At 40.9% G+C, this 26,089-nt stretch overlaps 1 protein-coding gene across 6 annotated transcripts in view; it reads right to left on the reverse strand.

Moving 5' to 3' along the window:
- The window catches only part of vwa5b2 (von Willebrand factor A domain containing 5B2), a 160,781-nt gene that overhangs the window by 71,881 nt on the left and 62,811 nt on the right, over positions 1-26,089 (reverse strand). For all 6 annotated transcript variants that reach the window (XM_060834683.1, XM_060834686.1, XM_060834684.1 and 3 more), the window contains 3 exons: positions 17,538-17,699; positions 11,015-11,231; positions 9,088-9,251 (listed from right to left, as the gene is read on the reverse strand). In XM_060834683.1, coding sequence (XP_060690666.1) covers positions 9,088-9,251; positions 11,015-11,231; positions 17,538-17,699 — 543 coding nt within the window. The remainder of the gene's footprint in view (positions 1-9,087; positions 9,252-11,014; positions 11,232-17,537; positions 17,700-26,089) is intronic.

Consider the following 26,089-nt stretch of genomic DNA (forward strand, 5'->3'; position numbering starts at 1 on the left):
TGGCCTGTCAAGGTGGTAGAGGCAGAACATCTCATAACATTTAACAAGTATTTATATGCACACTTGTGATGCCATGGCGTACCAGGCTATGTGCCAAGTGCTGGAAAATGGGATTAGCATAATTAGGGTTGTTTTTGATCAGCCCAGACTCAGTGGGCCGACAGGTCTGTTTCTATACTGCTCTATTATGTTATAACTCTGTGTTACTGAAAAGAAGCTCCTGGCAAATTTTGTTGCAGTTTTTAATGGCCAAAAAATCAGCTCCCCTCAACCCGCACCCAAAACCCCAAGCCACAGACTACTTTAATATAACACAGCCAGGCCACCCAATATTGCAATGGTTTGGAGTCAACTGCATGCCCTATTAGTCTTAATCTCCTCCTCCTGCCAGATTGCTAATGCTCACCCAGACTGTCTAAAATGAAACATTTTCTGAGGTAGTGTGATGAGCCATGATGTATCTGAGCTACTTATATTTCCAGTCACATGCTCCTGCCATTTGTTTTTTTAATGATGAGTGTCTCCCTGACATTTAGTATTTAACCGGTCCTTTTACATTTCCCTTTACCACCACTACTCCCTCCATTAAAGTAATTGAGTTTTTCTGTAAAAGCAACCTCTTGTATATCCAATTAAATCTGCACTTCTAAAGCCCAATACTTAAATTCATCGACAAAAACAACATTGCCCTTATTATTATGCAGAACCATGTTGCACTCTGCTTAAACCCTGGGTGATTTATTGCATTATGCCTCAGATTGTCTGGAAACTCTTTAGATTCCTTCTGTCAGAAGCAATTCTGCTTAATACAGAAGCAGCAGAAATCAATCTGCAAGATTGACTTTAACTATTGATTATTTCTCCACTCATGTCTGTCTTGAATATTTAATAAAAATGATAAATAATTGCAGAACTGGGAAAAACAGAATTACGGTAAGTTTTTTTTTTATGTTTTACATTGACAGATCTTTAACTCTTCAACTTCTTCTCTAACACACATTTTCATTAAACTCCTAAAATAATTGGATGAGGGAAGGGAGCTGGAATAAAATACAAATTGATTTATTTATTCTGTAGCAGGGTAATTACCCATAGTATTTAATCCAAAACAGTTGACATGCATTTCATTTGTGTCTAGGGTTATCAAGTCAAGTGCTACAAAGCATTGTATTTAACAAGGATTCTCTTTCAGTGATATAAAACATATAACATGGCATGTGTTCAAAGCTGCAAACCATAATCAACTATGTTGAGGGAGGGAAAAGAGAAGGAACACGAGACAAGGCTCATCATAAAACCAAGTACAGGAAGAGTTGAGTTGGGTAGAAACAGCATGTTCTAATATAATGCTAACTTTTCTACTTCCTAAACGGAGCCGAGATTGCACCCAGAAATGGTAGCAGTCAGTAAAAACTATTATGGAGGCTATCAATGTCTACTGTTGAAGGCTTTGAAAATTTATACCTGTTTCAGCCAGGTTACAAAGAAGTGAAGGCAGTCAAATCTATCAGTTGTATGCAAATAACAGCATGGCTTTTAGTTCAAGAGAAGCTGGTATGATTTCCCACTAACACAGCTGGCTTATCTGCTTCGAGCTTCACCATCTCCAACTCTCCATAATTTCTCTTCCCTCTTCGCCACCACATTGTGTGACATACTTTGAACTTGCCTTACCTATATTCACCTCTGCCTCTCCCCTGCACTCTCCAGCAGACCACAATTTGGTCCTCTGAACATCAGCCCTTCCATACAAACAGTGTCTCATTTTCCCAACTTTGATCTGGTCCCACTGACTGTACCCTTTATTACAGTGTCATCGGTCCTCTGACCACACTCACAGCTCCTCAACTGCAGGCTTTATAACAGGGTGTAATCCCAAACTCCTTCACCCAAACCCTCCCCTTAAATATCAGCATCAAAGAGAAGGAATATGCAATGGACAGCAAAACTTCTTTTCAAGTTTCAGATCAAAACTTCATTCATGATTTGGTTTACACGTTAATATTTTTTACTAAATTAAGAGCAGCTATCTAAAATCCATGAGCTTGAATCATAATCTTTACCTCCTCAAAGTCTTTTAACCGCCTAAATTAATTTAGAAGAACTTTCTTCCTGCACACAGGCATCAATAATTACTTTCAGTGAAATCCTGTTATTTTAGTAAAATCCATGTTACATTGAGATATTTGTGAGGCCTAGCAACTTTTCTTGCCCCATCTTACCAAACTCACCGCATTTAATGACTTACACCCCATTATGGGTGTCTCACATACAATTTCATAACCGTTCCTAGACAACTCACCAGTCAACAGATATCCTCCAACACACAGCCCTTGTGACCATGCCATCTTTATAGAGTCATAGAGTTATACAGTATGGAAACACACTCTTCAGTCCAGCTCATCTGTGCCAACCAAATATCCGAAACCGATCTAGCATTTGGCCCACATCCCTCTTACCCTTCCTATTCATAGTGGGCGGCATGGTGGCACAGTGGTTAGCACTGCTGCCTCACAGCGCCAGACACCCGGGTTCAATTCCCGCCCCAGTCGACTGACTGTGTGGAGTTTGCACGTTCTCCCCATGGGTTTCCTCCCACAGTCCAAAGATGTGCAGGTCAGGTGAATTGGCCATGCTAAATTGCCCGTAGTGTTAGGTAAGGGGTAAATGTAAGGGTATGGGTGGGTTGTGCTTCGGTGGGTCGGTGTGGACTTGTTGGACCGAAGGGCCTGTTTCCACACTGTAAGTAATCTAATCTAATCATATACTCATCCAGTTGCCTTTTAAACTGTAATTGTACCAGCCTCCATTACCTCCTCCAGCAGCTCATTCCATACACACACACACACACACACACCACCCTCTGTGTGAAAAAGTTGCCCTTAAGGTTCTTTTTGAATCTTTCCCCTCTCACCTAAAACTTATGCCCTCTAGTTTTGGACTCCCCTACCCTGGGAAAAAAAAACCTTGGCTATTCACCCCATCCATGTCTCTCATGACTTTATAAGTCTTTGTAAGGTCACCCCTCGGCATCCAATGTTCCAAAAAAAATGCAGCCTATTCAGCCTCTCCCTATAGATCAAACTGTCCAATCTCCGCAACATCCTTGTAAATCTTTTCTGAACCCTTTCAAATTTGGCAACATCTTTCCTTCAGCGGGGAGATCAGAATTCAATGCAATGTTCTAAAATTGGCTTCACCAATGTCCTTGTAAAGCCAGAACATGATGTCCCAACTCATATACTCAATGTACTGACCAATGAAGGCAAGCATGCCCAATGTCTTCTTCACCATCCTGTCTACCTGTCACTCAACTTTGAAGTAACCATGCATCTGCAGCCTTACATCTCTTCGTTGGGCAACATCCCCCAGGATCCTACCATTAAGTGTATAAGTCCTGCCCTGATTTGCCTTACCAAAATGCAACTCCTCACATTTATCTAAATTAAACTCTATCTGCCATTCTTCGGTTCATTGGCCCACATGATCAAGGTCCCATTGTACTCTGAAATAACCTTCTTTGTTTTCCACTACACCACTTATTTTGGTGTCATCTGCAAACATACTAATCACACCTCTTATATTAACTTACAAGTCATTTATATAAATGAGAAAAGCAGTGGATCCAGCACCGATTTTCATGGCACACCACTGGTCACAGGCCGCCAATCCAAAAACAACCCTCTACCACTATCATCTGTCTCCTAACTTTAAGCCAATATTGTATCCAATTGGCTAACTCCCCCTGGATTCCATATGATCAGTCCAATCTACCATGCAGAACCTTGTCGAACACCTTGCTGAAGTCTACTACTCTGCCTACATCAAACTTCTTTGTTACCTCTTCAAAAACCTCAATCAAGTTTGTGAGACTTGACTTCCCATGCACAAAGCCAGGTTGACTATCCCTAATCAGTTGTTGCCTTTCCAAATACATGTACATCCTGTCCCTCAGAATACCCTCCAACAACTTACCCACTACTGATGTCAGGGTCACCGGTATATAGTTTCCGGGCTTTTCCTTATCACCTTTCTTAAATAATGGCACCACATTATCCACCCCTCAGTCTTCCAGCACCTCCCCCATAGCTATTGATGTTACAAATATCTCAGCAAGGAGTCCAGTAATCTCTTCACTAGGTTCCCACAAAGTTTTGAGTTACACCTGATCAGGTTCTGGGAATTTATCTACCGTTATGTGTTTAGCAATGTCCAGCATCTCTTCTTTTTTCATATAGACACTCTTCAAGATATCACTGTTTATTTCCCCAGGTTCTCTATTTTCCATGTCCTTCTTCACAGTAAATACAGAAAGAAACTCACTTTGCCTGGGCAAACATTGTCAGTCTGGAGATGCACAATTGGTGACATTTGCCCTGGAAATGACAGACTGGAGGATATGTACCTGGAGGCCTGCTGGATATGATGAGCTAATCCTGGCCTTCCTCCTGGCCTAGGACTAACAGTAGAGACCATGAAACCAGACCATGATGGCATAGCCTGAGTTTAACAAGTGGGCTATAGCAGCCTCAGCCATCTGCAGGAATGTTCAGCACAATGGGAAGAAGGTCAATGTCCCTGTCCACTCATTGAGTGTAAGGCTGGAGGTTGGCAAACATGGTGCCACTGTTTAAGAAGGGAGGTAAAGACAAGCCAGGGAACAATAGACTGGTGAGCCTGACCTCGGTGGTGGGCAAGTTGTTGGAGGGAATCCTGAGCGACAGGATGTACATGTATTTGGAAAGTCAAGGACTGATTTGGGATAGTCAACATGGCTTTATGCGTGGGAAATCATGTCTCACAAAATTGATTGAATTTTTTGAAGAAGTAACAAAGAAGATTGATGAGGGCAGAGCAGTAGATGTGATCTATATGGACTTCAGTAAGGCGTTTAACAAGGTTCCCCATGGGAGACTGATTAGCAAGGTTAGATCTCATGGAATACAGGGAGAACTAGCCATTTGGATACAGAACTGGCAAAAAAAGGTAGAAGACAGAGGTGGTGGTGGAGGGTTGTTTTTCAGACTGGAGGCCTGTGACCAGTGGAGTGCCACAAGGATCAGGGCTGGGCCCTCTACTTTTTGTCATTTACATAAATGATTTAGATGCGAGCATAAGAGGTACAGTTAGTAAATTTGCAGATGACACCAAAAATGGAGGTGTAATGGACAGCGAAGACGGTTACCTCAGGTTACAATAGGATCTGGACCAGATGGGCCAATGGGCTGAGAAGTGGCAGATGGAGTTTAATTCAGAAAAATGCGAGGTGCTGCATTTTGGGAAAGCAAATCTTAGCAGGACTTATACACTTAATGGTAAGGTCCTAGGGAATGTTGCTGAACAAAGAGACCTTGGAGTGCATGTTCATTGCTCCTTGAATTGGAGTCACAGGTAGATAGGATAGTGAAGAAGGTGTTTGGTATGCTTTCCCTTATTGGTCAGAGTATTGAGTACAGGAACTGGGAGGTCATGTTACGGCTGTACAGGACATTGGTTAGGCCACTGTTGGAATATTGCATGTAATTCTGGTCTCCTTCCTATTGGAAAGGTGTTGTAAAACTTGAAAGGGTTCAGAAAAGATTTTCAAGGATGTTGCCAGGGTTGGAGGATCTGAGCTACAGGGAGAGGCTGAACAGGCTGGGGCTGTTTTCCCTGGAGTATCGGGGGCTGAGGGGTGACCTTATAGAGGTTTACAAAATTATGAGGGGCATGGATAGCATAAATAGACAAAGTCTTTTCCCTGGGGTCGGGGAGTCCAGAACTAGAGGGCATAGGTTTAGGGTGAGATGGGAAAGATATAAAAGAGACCTAAGGGGCAACCTTTTACGCAGAGGGTGGTACATGTGTGGAATGGGCTGCAAGAGGATGTGGTGGAGGCTGGTACTATTGCAACATTTAGATTAGATTACTTACAGTGTGGAAACAGGCCCTTCGGCCCAACAAGTCCACACCGACCTGCCGAAGCGCAACCCATCCATACCCCTACATTTACCCTTCACCTAACACTAAGAGGCATTTGGATGGGTATATGAAAAGGAAGGGTTTGGAGGGATATGGGCCAGGTGCTGGCAGGTGGGACTGGATTGGGTTGAGATATCTGGTCAGCATGGATGGGTTAGACTGAAGGGTCTGTTTCCATGCTGTACATCTCTATGACTCTATGACTCTAAGTGCAATGCTATCATCTTCTCACTGATGCATCTCTATCTCTGTACCTCCCCCCAAGGATCATTCATTCTTGTTAATGCCTATAGCATCTTCCCCACTCACTGTCACACATTCCCACCTCTGAAACCACTAACCCTACATGCCCTCTGACCTGCTTACTCACACACTCAAGGCACTTCCACACCAACATTTACAGTAACAGCTGTGGCACCCACTTTCAGCTTCTATAATACCTGTTGCTCTTTCTTTCCATGGGGAAACAGCCCACAATACACCAGAAATACTGAAACAGCTGGTTGGCTGCCTGACATTCAGCACCTCATCCCTAATGAGGAGAAGATCCTGACTCTAACTGCCTTGGGCAGGCCCTAGATTGGTATTGAAGGCTATCCTTGACTTACTGTACAGGGACCCCCTGAGGTCTGACTTGATTGAGGTATGCTGACAAATATGCCAAGTTTCCTGGCTATGAGTTCATGTAAACAGCAAAGTAAAACAGTAATAATATAAGTTTGGTAACAGTGGCAGACGGGGAAAGTCAAGAACAGGTAATGCAAGTCATGGATGCTGAGACCATGTAGGTAGGCTCAGACTGGGTGAGGATTAATTAGGCGAAAGTGAGGACTGCCGATGCTGGAAACCAGAATTTAGGTTAGAGTGGTGCTGGAAAAGCACAGCAAGTCAAGCAGCATCCACGGAGCAGGAAAATCGATGTTTCAGGCAAAAGCACATCATCAGAAATGGAGGCTGGAAGCCTCCTGGGTGGAGATATAAATGGGGGGTGGGGGCAAGGGGCTGGGGAGAAGCCTGTCATGTTATAGTTTCAATAGAGTGAAATAGGTGAATGGGGGTGTGGATGGAGGTGATAGGTCAGAGAGGAGGGTGGGGGAAGGTAGCAAAGAGTACAATAGGTGAATGGGGGTGGGGATGGAGGTGATAGTTGATGCCTTAATCCTATCAACTGGCATCTTGCCACTGCCTAGCAAGAACCTCACCATGCCACCTGCAATAAAAGATGAAATTTACTGGCTTTAATGGCTTTCTTTTCCAAACTCCATGTTTCCAAACCCACCCACATTTCCAAATTTCTTCACCTAAAATGTTTCCATATCAAATACTGATGCTGCTTTCACTCTCACAACAAGGCAATGGATCTGCCAAGTGGATTCATCACAACCTTCAATGTGCTCTGAAACTTACCTACCTTTTTCAACAGAGCAATAGTGAGTTTTAAAGCTGGATAAAAATGAGATGTGGCAGTTGTGTCAACTCACCTCATACTCTGATTTTTCTTCATTTTTTTCTCTTCACTTTTTTTATGTTCATGTTTTCTATATTGTGTAAAATTCAAATTCTCATTTCTGGTGGTCTTGCATGGCTGGGAAGGGTATTTGTTCCAATCCCTGCAGGACCCATGAAGGAATCATGAATTAATCTCCCTCTAGAGGTAGTGAAGTATGAGTTCCCTTGGTAACAGGCAATGGCATGCCCAGCTGGAACTCATCACCTATGCACTTTTGAGCCCTTTTGTGGTGCAGTGGTAGTGTCCCTTCTCTGGACTGGGAGGATCAGGTTCAAGTCCCACCTGCACCAGAAGTGTGGAATGATATATCAGAACAATTTGATTAGAAAATTTAAAAAGCAGACTTCTGGTCTGATCACTGATGGTGTTTAATAGCTTATAAAATAAACAAAAATGTCACAGTGATTTGATGGTGGGAACATCACTGAGTTGTGTGTGGTAACACTTCTGGGTATAAAAAATAACAGAGCCCCTACGTCTGAGCCAGGAGGTCAATATTCGAGTCCCACCTGTTCCTAAGGTCTGTCATAGCATCCCTGAACAGGTTGAGTAATTAAAAAAAGCAGACCCAGTTAGCTCTTGTGGTGCAGTGGTAGTGTCCCTCCCTCTGAGCCTGAAGACTCAGGTTCATGTAGTACCTACTCCAGAGCTGTGCAATTGCATTTCTGGAAAAGGTTAATTAGGAAATATTTACAAGTAAAGCAGAGCTAGAGTCATGGTGATTTGTTGGTGGAGGAAACTGTTCCATTGTGTAAAGAGCACTTCTCAATATAAAATGATAAAGTCAATATAAAGCAGTAACAATGGCTACATGAGTAGTGGCTAAAACAAAAATGTCTTGGTGATTTGATAATAGAAGAAAAAAGCCGCTCTGTCACGTGCAAGAGCACTATAAGCTAAAAAACAATCAGATTCACGGTATATTTAAAAAACAAGCCGACGCAGTGGTGGCTCTATTTTCTTGTAGAACAGTAAATGACATTCCTTTCCAGTTGAGATTTCCCAGTTATTACAGTCCTCTTTTATTATTCATTCATTCATGGGATGTATCACTGCTGGTTAGCCTAGCATTTGTAACCCATCCCTCACTGTCCTGGAGAAGTTGCTGGTGAGCTGCTTTTGTAAACCATTGCAGTACTTCCAGTGTAGGAATATCCACAGTGCTGTTAGGAAGAGTTTTGCATGAATTTGGCTCAGTGATGGTGAAGAAATTGTCTGTATTATAAGTATTTAATCTCCCAATTAAAATTTCCTTCTGTATAATTAACTTTGAAATAAGCATGCCTTTTTCTTAATTATTTTCAATTAAGTAAAAGGCTTCATTACAAACTCAAAATCTGCTGATGCCCTTGAACACCAAATACTCAATAACTATTGAAAGTAAACTATTTCAATTGATCGTGTATCCTATATTAGCTCCCATAAATAAAAGAATTACTATAAGAAAATGGCAATGCCCCCTTAAAGGATTCTATTTCTTTGTCATGTTATAGTTTTTGATGGAAAAAATGGATTTCTTCAATGAGTATTCAATTAATGATTCTATGCATCAGAAGAGAGTGATAAATATTGTTACTAAAAGGCTTTGATAGATTTTATACTGTGAAGTCTCTTACCTGCTAGGAGACAGGGACCTCGCACCAACATCTCAAAGCTAAATTCATATGGTAGTGGATTTAATACTTGTTCAGTTACGATCTCTGGTAAACTGCGGGGTGCACCAGTCGAGGACTTTTGTGCTTTCAACCCTCCTGCTCCAAAACAACCAGTTGAGCTAAAACTGTAAAATTATTTTTAAAATGTTAGTGGAGTGGTGGGGGAGAACACATACAAAAATTAAGTTGAATCTAACATTTAGAAAAAAAAACAAAAGTAGTTTTTTAAATAATCCTAGTTTATGCCTTTCCATGCATCGGTCTCCTGAATAAATGGTCAGGGTAGTGGCCATTGATTGTTAGCTCAAAGTTCTGGTTTGGAAACCTCAGGATTAATGATTGCTGTGTTGCCTGTATGATAAATAGTGGTCCCCAGATGAAACTAAACTGGGGCCTAAAGATTTGATGTGTCAGGTTCAGCATAAGAGGTAAAGCATAATATAGGAAAAGACAATTTTTAAAATTCTAAACTTACAATGGTCAAACTTTGTTACTTCAGCTAAGGCACCTGATTTAGTCCCAACTTGAATATTTTTTTTCATTTAGTGTAGCAGAGATTATTTCCTGCTGGGCTTGCAGTGCTTTAATGTGGTTGAATATCAGAACCCCTATAGTGTGGAAACAGGCCCTCCATCCCATTGAGTACACACTCAGACCCCCTTCTGAACAGCATCTCACCCAAACCCAACCCTGAACCTATGCATGCACATTTCCCACGTTTAAGCCACTTAGCTTGCACATCCCTCGACAATATGGGCACAGCATGGCCAATCCACCTAACCTGTAGTGGCTCAGTGGTTAGCACTGCTGCCTCAAAGCGCCAGGGACCCATGTTTGATTCCATCCTCGGGTTTCCTCCCACAGTTCGAAGATGTGCAAGTTAGGTGGATTGGCCATGCTAAATTACCCATAGTGTTCAGGGATGTGTTGGTTGGGTGCATTAACTATGGTTACAGGGGTGGGATGCTCTTTGGAGGGTTGGTATAGACTCATGGGGCCAAATTGCCTGTTTCCACACTGACTACTCCGAGGGAAACAATGCAGACAAGGGGAGAATGTGCAAACTCCACACAGACAGTTGGCCGAGGGTAGAATCAAACTTGAGTCCCTGATGCTGTGAGGCAGCAATACTAACCACAATGTCAGCCTATCAGTGCAACAAAAAGTAAACGCGTTTGAACAAGTGCATTCTAAATGATATAATTCACCCAATTTTAGTTGCTTCCATCTAATGGAATCACGGCAGTAGCATTTACAGTGATGTTGGTTCATCTACCATTTGGTGAAACAAGCATACAAACAAACCAGCCATCCTCTCTTGGGTAGGACATTGAGTAGATTGGCTAAATCACCAAACTATTTCAAACAGGAAACCTTTTCCAAAATGCAAACTGGGGCCCGATGCCACCGGATCCATATGACAACAGCATATGCTACTGGACAAAATGGGTTGCCAGGGATACTGCAAAGTCATGGGTGGTGGGGTTGGGTGGGGTGCAAAAGAGTAGATTTGAACTCTCCTCAATCAAGGTGAAATGAGCAGGGGAGTACTTAACACAGAATTCCTCTAGTTCTGTTGGCTAATCTATCTTGCAGAGATATGCATAGGACACCAAGCAGGCCTGGGCAGGCCACAAAACTACTAAAGTCTGAAAGGTAAACGAGCTCTGATGTCCTGAGCTCTTCCCGAACCCCAGCGACCACAATTTCCCAATTCTGTTGTTGGCAGCTTTATCTTGGTGCCAGTGAGTGATTTCCATACTGTCTAATCTTTATCCCTGATCTGCTTTTTGAGACCTCCATATGCCGTTGAAAGGTTTTTTTGCATTAGATTCCAGGGATGAATCTGAAATCTGGGTATGAAACTTAAAAACGTTTTAAGACTTACTCTTGTTCATCACTTTTTGCAGACTCAATCTTCCCCTCATTGCTGCATACCAAAGGCATTAACACCGAAGAGAATACCACTTCCATTGTGCCATTTTGTTGTGTCTGAGGTTCCACTGTGGTACTGAGAAATATTGTCATGGTTTCCAGAGAGCCAATCATCCCAGTGCTAACGATGAAAGTTGTTCTCTGCATATCTTCATCCAATATCAGATGACCTATGCATTAACATGGTGAAGACTCAAACATCCATAAACAAGTATTCATAAAATGTATTCATAAGTAGGTTTTCTATGTCCAAGTCCTTAGAAAGTGAAACTAGGAATCTTAATTGGAAATAACCTGCTAAAAATATTTAGGACAGTGATTTGTTTTTGACAGGAAATGAAGGAACAGTTAGATTGTTCACACATCACAAGCTGCTATGTTTGAATGCACAAGTAAATCATAAATTTCCTCCAGTGTGGGAGTAGGCCACTTGGCTGATCAAGTTCACACCAACCCTGCAATGAACACCCCACGCAGAATCTCTTTAATCCTGCATTTCCCGTGGATGATCCACCTGACCCACATATCTTTGGACTGTGGGAGGAAATCCATACAGACATTGAAGAATGCGCAAACCCCACACAAATAGTTGCCTGAGGCTGGAATTGAACTCAGATCCCTACTACTGTGAGGCAGCAGTGCTAATCACTTAGCCACCATACTGCCTAATGATACCATACTCATTTTGGGCAACTGGCTTTGTATCTCCCTATGTTACAAAGACCTTCAAATTCCAGGTATATAGTACAGTGCATGTCAGAAGCTTGTGACTCACAGAAAATATATTTAAAAGATGGGAAAATGGTAAACTCAGACAAAAAGTCAGTTTGATTGATGCAATGCATAAAGAAAAAAAAAATCAGACAATTCCTATCTGCTACATTAGGTTAATGCCCAACCAAGAAAATTAAAAGATTCCACCTCCTCTATTCAGACAAACTGTCAGCTAAAGTTGGGCTCATAGAATTGAAAGAAAACTATTATCCTGGTTAAATAATTACCCAAGCAGGATACAGTGAGAAGGGATTATAAGCAGGTACTCCAACTAGCAGAATCTATATCTTGGGCCTCAACTATTCACCATACTTATTAATGACTGAGATGATGTGATAGAACGCCACATTTCCAAATTTACTGATGACACAAAGAACGCTGGCATTATAGGCAGTCTGGATGGAAGAGTAAAACGCAAAAAGACATTAATGGATTAAATGACTACATGAAACATGGCAAATGTATCTAAATGAGGTCATTCACTTTGGATCCAAAAAAAGATAGAACAGGGCACTTTCTAAATGATGGAAAGCTCATAGCAGTGGACATCTAAAGAGATTGGGTTGAGGTATACAGATGATTAAGATGTGTTGACAAGGTACAGAAAATTACCAACAAAGCTAATCAAATACTGCTTTTATAAGTAAAGGGAAATAAAATTGCACTGAAGACATACAAAGCCCTGGTAATACCAAATTAAGAGTACTGTTAGCAATTCTATGTATCACAACATTGGAAAGAAATTTGGTCTTGGAGGGAGTACAGCATAGATTTATCAGGACAGCTGTGGACTCCCAGGTCAAATTATAATGAAAGATTATTCAAACTAGGACTGTATTCCCTAAAATGTAAAAGGTCAGGGCATGGTTTAATTGAGGTTTTCAATATATTGTAATGTAAGAGGTTTCAGCCAACAACGGATAACAGACTTGTCTCTTCATAAGAGAGAGACATTTGGTTATGTATAACTTGAAGGTGACCACTCCACAACTATTGGATAAGGGAAGGAGGAAGGCCTCCATGACTACTAAGGCCAGCACAGCAATTAACCCATACTGTTGGCTTTTACTCTGTTCCACAAAATAGCTATCTTTATAAGTGAATTAAATGACACCCCCTTTCAAGGTCTTTCTGCCTTTAATAGACAATCCCTTATTTTGAAACGGTCGCAGAGTGTGCAGGTTGTCGTTTATTCAGTCCTTAAAGGGACTATTCTACTAAGTACTGATGAATTATGAATTTTAAATTAGAGTGGTATGTTTTCTTTTCAGGCCGGTTTATTGCTGTATCTGCAACTGATCCATTACTGGATTAAGATGTGCAAACACTTTAATTAACAATTCTAAGTATGCAAGATTGATTGTATATGGGAATTTCAGAACCTCAGGCAACTCCTTTAATAAATTTAGTGTGCGACTTTAAACTGTAACCTAATGCAAATCTGTTTGAGATGAGAAACATAGTTTTGTACATGTTTCTTTAATGTTAATTGTTGAAGAAGGCAAAGTTCATAGGGGCTATGATTAATCAACAGAGATAAAGTGAAGTACTACATTTTGCCAAGAACAGAGAACAGGAAACTAAATGGAATAGATCATCAAAGGGATCTGGAGGTATAAATCATTAAGCAGAGTGACACCGGTACACAAGGTCATGAAAGAAACCAAGATGAATCCTAAGGTTTATTGTGGAGAGATAGAATTAAAATGTGAAAAGGCTATGCTACATTTATGTCAACTTTGGGCCAGATCACACCTAGTATACTGCGTACAATTCTGGTCAACATATTATATAAAATATTAAGGCCCTGGGGAGGATGCAAAAAGGATTTACAAGAATGATACCGAGAATGCCTAACAGGAGGCGGTGCAATGGCGGGGTCTCTTCTGGGGAAAGAAAGGATGACGGCTACATGAATTAAGCATCTTAGAATTCTGAAAATCTTTGATATGGTGATTTTGCAGAATTTTCTCTACCTTAAAAAGTTTTACATTGATGAATCTTCACCAATGAATCTGACATTGTCTGGTGGATTTGATTTTCTTCATTCACAGAGTACGAGCATCATTGGCCAGGCCAGCATTTATCACCAAAGGGCAGTTAAGAGTCAACAACATTGTTGTTGATCTTGAGTCACATATATGCTAGACCAGGTAAGGACAGTAGTTTCCTTCCCTATAGGATATTAGTGAACCAGAATTGTTTTTCCCAACAGGCAACAATGATTTATGGTCAACATTAGTCTCTTCATCCCAGATTTTTTTTATTGAATTCAAATTTTACCATGATAGGATTTGAACTTAGGTCCCCCAGATATTACCTGGGTCTCTGGGTTAATAATCCAGTGACAATGCCACTAGTCCATCACCTCCCCACTTGCTATCACCATACTCTTTCAAGATAGGGATCTGTAGTGCTTCGTAAGTCTAGTATGGGATAGGAAAACCACTTGGTAGTCTAATGTGAAGAGGTTCTTGTCTTAAACAAGATATGGTTTATTGTATGATATCTGCATCTGTTGAAGACATATCAATGAACCCAAATGAACCAATGAACTCTCTTCAGTGTCGATAGCAGTGAAAACCATTTGTCTCCATCCAGTATAGTCACAAGTTTCCATCTTGCAGGCAGTATGAAACTAAGTTCTTCTGCTGATATTACTGATCTCAATGAATGCTGTCTTCTATTTGGGTTCTGCCATGAGTCAAGAGAGCCCTATGAAATGTTTTATCTGTTGTCCTTTGACCAGTTGTTGTATAATCATTCAGTCACAAAATATTCATTGATCTGTTGCCTGTTCTACCTCATGAACCTCCTTATGTAAGTAGGTGTTTGATTTCTTCTTGCGTTATGACTGTGTCCTAATTGGCACGTTTTTACAAACCATTATTTTTAAACGCTGGGTCTTTCAGGTTTCCTTGTCTGATAGCTTTGACAATGCTGTTACCATTTGATGTCTGTTCTACTCACTGTACTGGCTTCTAATATGAATCTTTAGAGATTTTTAACTTCAGGAATACAATGGATTGATCTGTCTGTTTCCAGACTTCTTCTTCGCTCATTAACCATATGACTTACTCTTGCGTCAGTTCTTCTTTTGTCTATTGAAAGCTTCTGGACATCTTTCAGCATTTTCATGCTTTGATGCCAATGACAGTTTATCGACGACTATCCAACACTTTGAAATGGCATTTTGAGATATCAAGTAAGAACATTTGATACTTAAAAGAGCAGAAGAAGGGAAAAAATGGTTCTGGTTGGGATTCCTCAGACTTTTCATTTTCACCAATGGTCATCTGAACCATGGGAACACCTCAGACGGAATCTTTTTATACTCAAGAATCAAATATTCCAAACCATAGTGAATTATTAGTCTTGATGAATCGTTGTCAAATGACTGCATGGCTCAGCCTCAGTAACAGTTATTATAATGCTTAAGGTAATTATTGCCAAACATGCATTGCTAATTTAGTTATATAGGATAACAGCATACAGTTTGTAAATGATGGCTTAAATTACTTCACTGACACCTCTCCGTATCACCAGTTTGCCAAATGCATACAGATCACTCCGAAGAGTTGAGGGGGTAACCTTATAAAGGTTTGCAAAATCATGAGAGGCATAGATAGGATAAATAGACAAAGTCTCTTCCCTGTTGGGGGTGGGGAGTCCAGAACTAGAGGGTATAGGTTTAGGGTGAGAGGGGAAAGATATAAAAGAGACCTAAGGGGCAACTTTTTCACTCATAGCGTGGTATGCGTATGGAATGAGCTGCCAGAGGAAGTGGTGGAGGCTGGTACAACTGCAACATTTAAAAAGCATTTGGATGGTTTATGAATAGAAAGGATTTGGAGGGTTATGGGCCAGGTGCGGGCAGATTGGGTTGGGATATCTGGTCGGCATGGACAGGTTGAACCAAAGGGTCTGTTTCTGTGCTGTACATCTCCATGACTCTATGACTCTATAGCTCTATCAGTTAAATGGGGCTCTGCCCCACATAAGATAAAGAAGAATAATGACAACTCTTTAGCATCTGTTAAATTATCACTCTGAGCCATTGCAGAATGGTATTACTCCAGCAGAAGTTTTGAAGGACAGGAGTTTATGTACACCACCTGACCATTCCAATTGCCCTCAACCATGTCTTAAGGTGGTCACAAGAGCAATGTTGCAGAATAAAGAACACCACCAAATGCCAACCAGATCATGAGTTATATTTATTCCCAAAAGGACAAGCCTTACCAGTATTTCAACTGGGGGGTCACTGTGGGTCTGTGCCAGAAACTACAAGGTAACTAAGTTCATCAATTGGTCAAAGACAAGACATTGTTTGTGCTGATGTAATGCAATTTGTTCCTCTAAATTACAGAATGTAAGGTACAAATTGTGAGTCAGATGAGTTGGATAAAATCCCAATAAGCAAAATGAGACCATTTGGAGTCCTTATTTTTGCAAGTTAATTGAAATTATTTTGTCCTGTTGCACTTTTTGACAGTGATTTGCTTGTTGATGGACTTTCAGTACTCAGAGTGAGGGAGTCTATTTTCTTTTTACTTGGAATGTGGGGATGTTTAACGGCTGTCCTCAAGCTTTGACCTTCACTGCAAACTACTCCACACAAGCACACAATGCCCACTAACAACCTCTTTTTCTGTATCTTCCTGCAAGAGTTAAATATAGTTTGATGTATGAATAATTTGGGGCTCTGATCTGTCAGCATGACAACTGAGAGGGTTGACAAAATGAAGTGGCAATACTGATGCTACTGAAGGCCACAACCTGATTTCCACCATAAGCCATTTGATCCTTTTGCAGATGAACCATTTGCAAATAAAAGCATTCCCAGCAGGCAGGCTGTGAAGAATGATTTGATTCCTTTACTGTAACCTGAACACATGCTTGGCTTATTGCAGTGACCCCATCATACCATTCTTGCCTCATCTAAGCTGCAGACACAGTGGTGCTGAAGAGGTCAATGTGACATTTGGAAAGTAAGGCTATGGATGGGTAGCTGTTGCCCCCAATGGGAGCACATCTCTGGGAAAGGGGCACAATGGTGAGACCAATTCCAAGGGATAGTCTACCAAGTTTCTTTCAGAGTTTCCCCATATCTCTAAGCCTAACCCCACCTCTAAAGACATCTTACAGGGTCTGGGAAAAATTCCACATATTTCCACATATGGAGAACAGGACTAGAGGCCATCAATATAGGATAATTAGTAAAATAAATCAAGCCGGATTCAGGAGAAACCTCAATCTAACAAATCATGAGAATGTGAAAACTGCTACCATAGGTAATAGCATTTAGGGAGAAATGGTTGAAAAAAAAGGAATACAGATTGATACTGAGGAAAGACAGATGTGGAGCAACAGAGCAACATAAACACTAGCTCAGATGGTTTGGGTAAAATGGCCTGTTTTTGTTCTGTATATCTATGTAAAACTGTGTTCTCCTGAGCTTGGCCCCTATCTAATGAGAATGATATAGAATAAGATTAATTAGACCAATCTTGTACTAATGTTCTTACACAGGAACATCCATGCAGACACTCTGTACACATCCATGCAGGCTTATTGTAATTATCAAGGCTCAAAAATATGCACTGCAATATATGAGCTTTGAATACATTTGTGGTCAAACATTCTATACAGAAGCAGCAGATGAGACTATGATTGGAATGTAATCTCCCACTTTGACTTACCATTGTTACACTGTAGAGCTAGGTTTGCATGGCTGCAACAGTCAAAACAGCAATCTTCTGCTCTACCCCGATTCTTTATCTGAATCGTTACAGATTTTCCTGCTGTCAAAGCTTCAAAGGCGACCACTGTTTCGGATTCCTCCAGCAGGTAAACAAACACCCCTAAGAGAAAACAGTACATGGAACTAATAATTATATGCTCATAGCTACATTGTATCATCAGTCACATAACAGGTCACATGGAACTGGGGTCTGAGTGATGAAGGTTCTAGTGAAGTCCAGCTCAATCAGGCCTCTGTAAAACTGTAAATAGTTAATACATTCTCATCACTTTGCCCTAATATAGTGTGCAGTCCTTATCTCTTGAAGCCTCCCAGAACCTACTTGTGATATTTGAACACAGTGACAGTGGTAGTGAAGATGTATGAGGGATGCCAGCAGATGCTGATAAAGGTGAGAGTGACCGAACCTTGCCCCAACCCAGAGCAATGCCCACAGCAGTAATCAGCCCAACTCACAATTGCCAGATCCTCATGACAGCTGACTGGAAGTGCACAAAACGATGAAAAACCCTTATTTTCATTCGAGCTCCTGGTGCATATGAAAAGCATCAACTGCATTACCTACTGGAGAAACTGACATCATTGATTCGAACAGGACAGAGCTACCTTAGAAGCCAGAAAGTGGGAATGTCATTATTCTCCTATTTACAATTGGCAACTGCTCTGCCAATAGTTTAAGACAGCAACTGATTAATGTCAGATCCCCTAAATATCATAAAGTCCTCAAAGCCTTTGATTCCTACTGCTATTTTCAAAGGAAGGTTCCCATGAATCATAGAAAATTTGGCACAGATATCCAGTGCCCTGCAGCAAAATGTTATTCCTATGCTAATAATCTCAACTGGGCCCCAGTTAAATGTGAGAACCCTACAACAAATCAGAGTGAAAGGGCAGAGTGAAAAGGCACTGCCATTCATTGCCATTACTGTATGGCTGCACTTTGGCAAAAACCCTCACCCAGACATAAATGGAGACTGTCAACTTCTGCAGGGAGATTCTGCTGTAGCAGAAAACTTCCAATACCAGCTCAAATGTTTAAAGGATTGCCCGTTTTATTGATCAGAGTCCATGAAATGGAAGGTGAACATGAAGTGCCCTTTCTGGATGAGGTCACAAAGTCTAAGCAGGATTTTTGGCATGTTGACATTATAATCTTCAACCACGTAACTACTTTCAATTTAGACACTGAGCAGGGGTGGTAATTATTCCTGACATAGTACAGTGGCTGAAGCTTGATTTTCTCCAGACATCAACTATATGACACTTCAGTGCAGAGGGCCTTCAACTGAAGAAGTGGGAATGTTGACTGTTGCAATTCAATGTAATGAAGAGAAATGATTCAAAACCAGGAATGCTTATTGTTGAGCCAGGCAACTTGCTGAACTTACAATTTGTCCACAATGTGGAGGAACTAAACAATGGGGAAAATTGGAAAAATTCAGGTGAGAATTTCCAAAATTATTTACTGGCCTGGGAAGCTGTATATGTCTTTCCATATTGCACTAAGGCCAGATGCCAAAAGATATGTCTATTCATTCCAAGAACGTTTCCACACCTGTACTTAAAGGAGGGATAGAGGAAATTGATCCATTGCTACACCAAGAGGTAATGCCACTGGTAACTCAAACAGGCTTTGCTTATGATTCATTACGTTTGATGCATTGTGGAGTGTATCCAAGGTAAACAGCAAACCTCTGCAGACACATTTTCCCACATTCCCATGGGGAAACCTACACAAAACAATGTATATTTCATTGAAGATGTGGAGTCATGTACCTCCTTGACTACCTTACTGGCCACAACCCAGAAACTAGTGGAAATTTGAACAGCCCAGAAAGCTGATGCTAAGTATGCACAGTCACAGGAGTTTTTTTTTAATTGCAGAATGGACAGCACATATTCCTAGCAACTGTATTTGGAAAGAGTACTCATAACAACGTAGCTACCTCAACCTCCTACATGGCTTGCTGGTCTACCACTAAAGATGTATAACTCCCAAAAATGCCAAGAAGTATATTTGTGACAATTTCAATGGAAATGGACTAGTGGTCAAATGTCTATTGGCTACGGAGGACAAATTTGTGGACCTTTTTTTAATATTATGCGTCACAAAACTGACAAAAAATACGTTACGATCTCACAAACTTCGGCAGTTTATTTATTTTGTTATGATTCAGTAAAATTAGATCGGATGAGCTGGACCAGAGGTTCTGTTTCCATGCTGTACATCTTATGACTCGCTGACACTAGGATTTCTGCAAACCAGGCTGAACAGACAGTTCAACAATATGCAGGGTGGCCAAACTGTGGTAGAGGTGACTCTGATATCTGATCAGTAGGGGCTGGAGGCTGCTTCCTAACAGGATTAAGTTTCCTTGATGTCTCCCACTCAATTCTAAATTCCTTCAGCTTGGGTTCCCCTTGATGTCTTCACCCATAACTATCACCCAGATTCATCTTAATCTCTCTCCCCCTTGGTTGTCAACCAATATCTCTCTGTCATCTCCCTCTCTTTGTCCATCTACCCTTGACCTCTCATTCTTGACCCCACACAGTCTCTTTCCCTTAATTCATGCTTTTTCTTTCCCTCATCCTATATTCTCTATCTCCTGATATCTCGACAGTGGAGGACCAGGAGATGGAAATCAATGAGGAGGAGGCTACAATGACAGAAGAGGAAGTCACAGTTGTGGAAGAAGAGATGGAAAGGGGCACAAGGAACAGGAGAATGAGGTGAGGAGCAGGTGGATGCCAATGCAGAAGAGGAACAGAAGGACGTCAACAAGAATGAGGAGATTTGGGAGCACAAGATGACGTTGAGGTGACATTGTAGAAGATGATTGTGGAAATGCAGGAGAAGGAAGATATCGAGGTGGTGGAGAAGTTTGAGTTAGTTGAGGAGCAGGTCAAAGGGCTGCAGGAGTGGGAAGAATCTAAGGTATGGCAGAAAGCAGATGAAGGCTGAATTAGGGGAAGAGTAGCATGACGAGGTTGAAATGGCACAGAATCAAGTTGAAGTGACACTGGAAGAGTCAGTGGTGCAGAAGGTATGAGTTGACCAAATCGTTACATGCTATCTTTGCAGGGCTCATGAAAGAGTACCACTAAAAGGAGTGCCTGCAGAGCTCAAGCATATCATTAAAAGCACAATTAGGTTCAGATAACAGGAGGAATCCAGCTCATTAAAAACTGATGCTGATCTTGATTCAGATATTTTTTAGGGTTCTTATCACTTTTATGGTTTTCATTGTTTTAATTTATGGACATTGGTGGTTTTATGAATCTCATCTTTTTTATTGAATAATGTATTTATCCCATTTGTTACTGATTTTATAGTTTTTATAATTCTCATTTTTACAAGTATTTTTTGGTTTTATAGATTTACTATAATAGGTCGTGGAGAGTGAAAAGTGTTTTTGTACTCAAAGGAAAATTCTTAATTGCTATTAATTTCCATGCTGTGCTTTTACTATTGCCTTTTTCAACGTTTAGGTAGCTGATTGCATTACAAGTCAATTGATGCCTTTGAGAGTTTTGACGATGCCTTTGAGAGCTTACCTAAGAGCTTCATTTCAAAAGCTTTGAAAACTCCTGGATATCTTTCAGAGTTTTCATGCTTCAATATCAATGCCAGTTTATTGGACGCCTAACCAGCACTTTGAAATGGCACTTGAAAGTATCAAGCGAGTACATTTGTTAACCAAGCTATTTACAAGGGCAGTAACAGCAAACATTTTTTGGTTGGGATTCCTCGCAATATTCATGAACAGGACCATAGGAAACCACCAATGGTGCCCTTGTTATCGTCTGAACATGGGGATTGTTTTTATATTCAACAATCAAACATTCTAAATCATAGTGAATTATTACCCTCAGTGAATCATGATCAAATGGACAGGATAAATTGACAAGGTCTTTGCCCCGGGTGGGGCCCAGAACTAGAGTACATAGGTTTAAGGTGAGAGGAGAGAGATTTAAAAGGGACTTAAGGGGCAACTTTTTCACACAAAGAATGATGCGTGTATGGAATGAGCTGCCAGAGAAAATGGTGGAGGCTGGGACAATTACAACATTTAAAAGGCATTTGGATAAGTATATGAATAGGAAGGGTTTAGAGAGACATGGGCCAAATGCTGGCAAATGGGATTAGATTAATTTTGGATATCTGGTCGGCATGGACGAGTTGGACCAAAGGTCTGTTTCCATGCTGTAACTCTATGACTGCATTACCCCTGTACCAGTAACAGTTATTGCAATGCTTCAGGTAATTATTGCCAAACATACATTGCTAATTTAGTGATATAACAGCATGCAGTTGGTAAATGACAGTTTTAATTGCTTCACTGAGACCTCTAGCCTTCTCCATACAGGAGAAGGTACACACAGAGCACTCAGAAGAGCTAAGTCGGGCTCTGCACCCCATAAACAAAGAAGAATGATGACAACTGTTTAGCATCTGTTAAATTATTACTCTGTGCACTGCAGAAAGGTCTTGAAGGAGTGGAGTTTATGTACAGAGCAACTGGCTATTCCAATTGCCCTTCAACCAGTGGGCAATAGCAAGGTTGCAGAATAAAGTGGAACCCAAAATGCCAACCAGATTGCAAGCTATATTCGTTACCACAAAGCACAAGGCCCACCAGCACTTCAACGGGGTGTGGGGGAGGGGTGGTCACTGTGGGTCTTTGGCAGTAGCTCAGTGGTTAGCACTGCTGGCTCACAGCACCAGGGTCCCAGGTTCAATTCCAGCCTCAGGCGACTCTCTGTGTGAAGTTTGTACACTCTCCCCGTGTCTGCGTGGGTTTCCTCCAGGTGCTCCGATTTCCTCCCACAGTACGAAGATGCGCAGGTTAGGTGAATTGGCCATGCTAAATTGTCCATAATGTTAGGTGCATTAGTCAGAGGGAAATGGGTCTGGATGGGTTACTCTTCAGAGGGTTGGGGTAGACTTGTTGGATGGAAGGGCCTGTTTCCACACTGTAGGGAATCTAATCTAACCTAATCAATAAGGTCAGGTTTGTAGCCATGAAATTCATCAATTGGTCAAAGGCAAGGCATTGTTTGTGCTGAAGTAATGCAATTTGTTCCTCTAAAATAAAGAATGTAAGGTACAAATTATAGTCAGTTGATTTGGATAAAATCATAAATAGCAATGTCAGGCCAACTGAAAGAGTTACTTTCATATTGTTTCAGTTTCACAGTAATTGCAGCATTACTAACAGATGTTAAAACCTACTTACAAAAGATTGCAAGCACTTGGTTGGACAGTCTGGGGACCTTTAAAATTCATTTTAAACTGCTTGATAAATGATATGATCTGACTTTGCTTCTTGGCTTTTATCAAATTTAATCAGATTATGGATAATAGTGATTGATGCACAATGCATTCAAGAATGCATATACAGGACTCTGATTTTCTTTATCAAAGAGCAGCACAGAGCTGGTATAATGCTCCACAGATACTGTGTAACCAGCTGAGGATTTCCAACATCTTCTGGATTTATATTACTCAAGTTCACTGACTCAGAATCACTTTGAAGAGATTTGAAATATCAATATTTGTAGCCAATTTGCACACAGCAAACTCCACAAACAGCAAAGAGATAATGAGCAAATGATTTACTTCAGTGATTTTAACTGAGTCATTAATATTGGCAAATCTACAGGGGACAGCGCACATTTTTGAGATAGCACATCAATTCTTTTAATGTCCAACTGAGAGAAGCGACCATGTTTTAGTTAAAGATCTCATTCAAAAGAGAACAGGCAGAATCTTATAGAGGCAAATGGGGTCTTGACCATGGGCCAATGTTGAAGAGTGGCCTTCATTTAATTGGGTTCAGGGGTCAGCTGTGAGATTGAGGCCAGGAATATGGTGCAGAATTGCAGAGTCATAGATTGGGAAGTCTAAGGAAGATGAAGCCATGGATCAGTGTTGGTGATGTGAGGGGACACCATGGATCAAGAGAATGGGAGTGGGGGCAGGCAGTAGAATAGGATGTTGAGGAGCATGAGATTGGGATGCATAAGAATCAAGAGCCAACATCAGGGGTCCAGGGATTGGAAGTCAAAAAACATCAAGGTTCAGGGACAGGGGATGAGGTCTTAGGAGCAGAAATCTGCAAGATTACATGTGAAGGCCAGAAATGGGGGATAATGGGGTTGGAACCAGGAATAACGGCAAAGGAGCAAATGTGTTCTTCACATCATCAACTTCTTTGTTGGGGTGAGCAGGTGGATTGTAGGCATGGTCACCCTGAGAGAGAACTATACTGCTGTTAGCTGTCTCAGAGCAAATAAATCTTGGAAATCTTGGATAGCGTGTTGGTGTAAAGGCATGCCTAAAATATTTTGGATTCTAGAAAATATACCTCAAGGCACTCCATATAAGCCCGATAAAAAAGAGACAGTTTTAGAAAACATTTAATCAATATTGTGGATTTTGAGGAAGATCTTAAAAGATTAAATGAAATTGGAGAGGCAGAGGGCTATCGTTCTGAGGGTTGGCATGGACTTGGGAGGAATGGCCTCCTTCCACACTGTATTCTATGATAACCTTACATTTTTCCACATTACATGTCATTTGCCATGTTCTTGCTAACTCAGTAAGCTTGTCAAAATTTTCCTGAAGAAGCATCTTTCTCACAACACACATTCCGGCTTACCTTTGCATTATCTACAATTTTAGAAATATTACATTTGGTCCCCACAGCCAAGTCAATCCTATATTGGGAATAGCTATAACTTAAGTACTAATCCTTGTGGTACTGCACTAGTTATGGCCTGCCAAAGTGGGAATGACCCATTTATTCCTACTTTCTGTTTTCTGTCTTTTAGCTGATCTTAATCCACGCCAGTGTCTTACCTCCTTTCACACGTGCATTAATTCTTCTGACCAACCTCCTGTAGACGTTACCTTCTGAAAAATCCAGTATGTTATGTCCATCAACAAATTTGTTAGTAGCATCATCAAAAGAACTCCAACAATTTCATCAAACATGATTTCCCATTCCCAAATCAATGCCGACTGTACGCAATCAGCTCATTATGATCCAGTTATTACTTCCTTTATATTAGATTCTAGCATTTTCCCTAGTACTGATGTGAGGCTAACAGGTCAGAGGTAATCCAAAATGTAATTAGAAAGCCACTGCTTCCATCCAGATTCAAGTAACCATTTTTTATATGTAGAATATAGTGAGATTTAGATCAGCCAACTAAAAGTAATATATCCACGTTTGCCTTTTAAATGTTGTAATTGTACCAGCCTCCAACACTTCCTCTAACAGCACTTTCTATGCATGCACCACCCTCTGCATGTAAAACCTCTGATACCAGGCCTTGGGATATCTGCTTTGAGCTGAAGAAGAACTTGCAGTGGGAAGGAGGATCCAATCATTGTGGTCATAGAGTCACAGAGGTGTACAGCATGGAAACAGACCCTTCAGTCTAACTCATCCACGTCAACCAGATATTCTAATCTCATCCCAATTGCCAGCACTTCGGCCATATGCCTCTGAACCCTTCCTATTCATATACCCATCCAGATGCCTTTTAAATGTTGAAATTGTACCAGCACCAACCATTTCAAATAGTGTTTAACCTATGTTTAATTTAAAAGTTTATGTAATTACTGTCCTCGGTAATTGTGTCAATTTCACTGTTTATTACAAAACATTTATTTCTGGTATTATACTTATATTTTGTACTTAAATAAACACAGAAATTCTTTTACCCTAAGACACCTGACAACCGCTTTCTTCATTTCACATTCCGAAATAAGTCCAGGGTCAGAACCAGGGATCTAGGGGTGATTCGAACCACCTAAATATCAGAAAATTACTGATTGCAGAACCCTACACAGGGTAGATGCAGAAAAGATGTTCCCATGTCAGGGGTGTTTACACAGTCTGAGAATATGGGGCAAACCATTTAGATGCTTCTTCACTCAGAGAGTGGTGAGCCTATGGAATATGTTACCACAGAAAGCAATCAAAGCCAAAATATTGTACAAATTTCAAGAAGGAGTTGGATATACCACTTGGGTCTTGAGGGATCAAAGTGTGGAGGAAAAGTGGGAAAAGGGCTACTGATAATCAGCCATGAAAACAAATTTCTCCTCTCTCAAGAGAACTGCTCTCGCTGCCGAATTGCTTATCCGAATGCAACCCTGCCATTAACTGGATCATCCTTCAGTGGTTCTAATTCACATGATACATGAGTTGATATAATAAAATCACAAATTCATCAACAGCCCCTTTTCACCCTGGCCCCTAATTTTTAATACATATTGCCCATAAATTATATTCACTTAGGGTTAAAAGCATTCCATCAAGGCTTTCAGACTTTCTGCAGTTAGTTTTTCAGAGATTCAGGGTGAATACACTTTGAAACAGTCTGTTCCCAACACTGGTGAGAGTGAGACTACTCTTAGCTGCTCTGTCTTATTAAGTAGGTCGACCACTATTTTGTTATTTTGCCATTGTATGT

Source organism: Hemiscyllium ocellatum, chromosome 13, assembly GCF_020745735.1.
Source record: "Hemiscyllium ocellatum isolate sHemOce1 chromosome 13, sHemOce1.pat.X.cur, whole genome shotgun sequence".
Taxonomy (NCBI): domain Eukaryota; kingdom Metazoa; phylum Chordata; class Chondrichthyes; order Orectolobiformes; family Hemiscylliidae; genus Hemiscyllium; species Hemiscyllium ocellatum.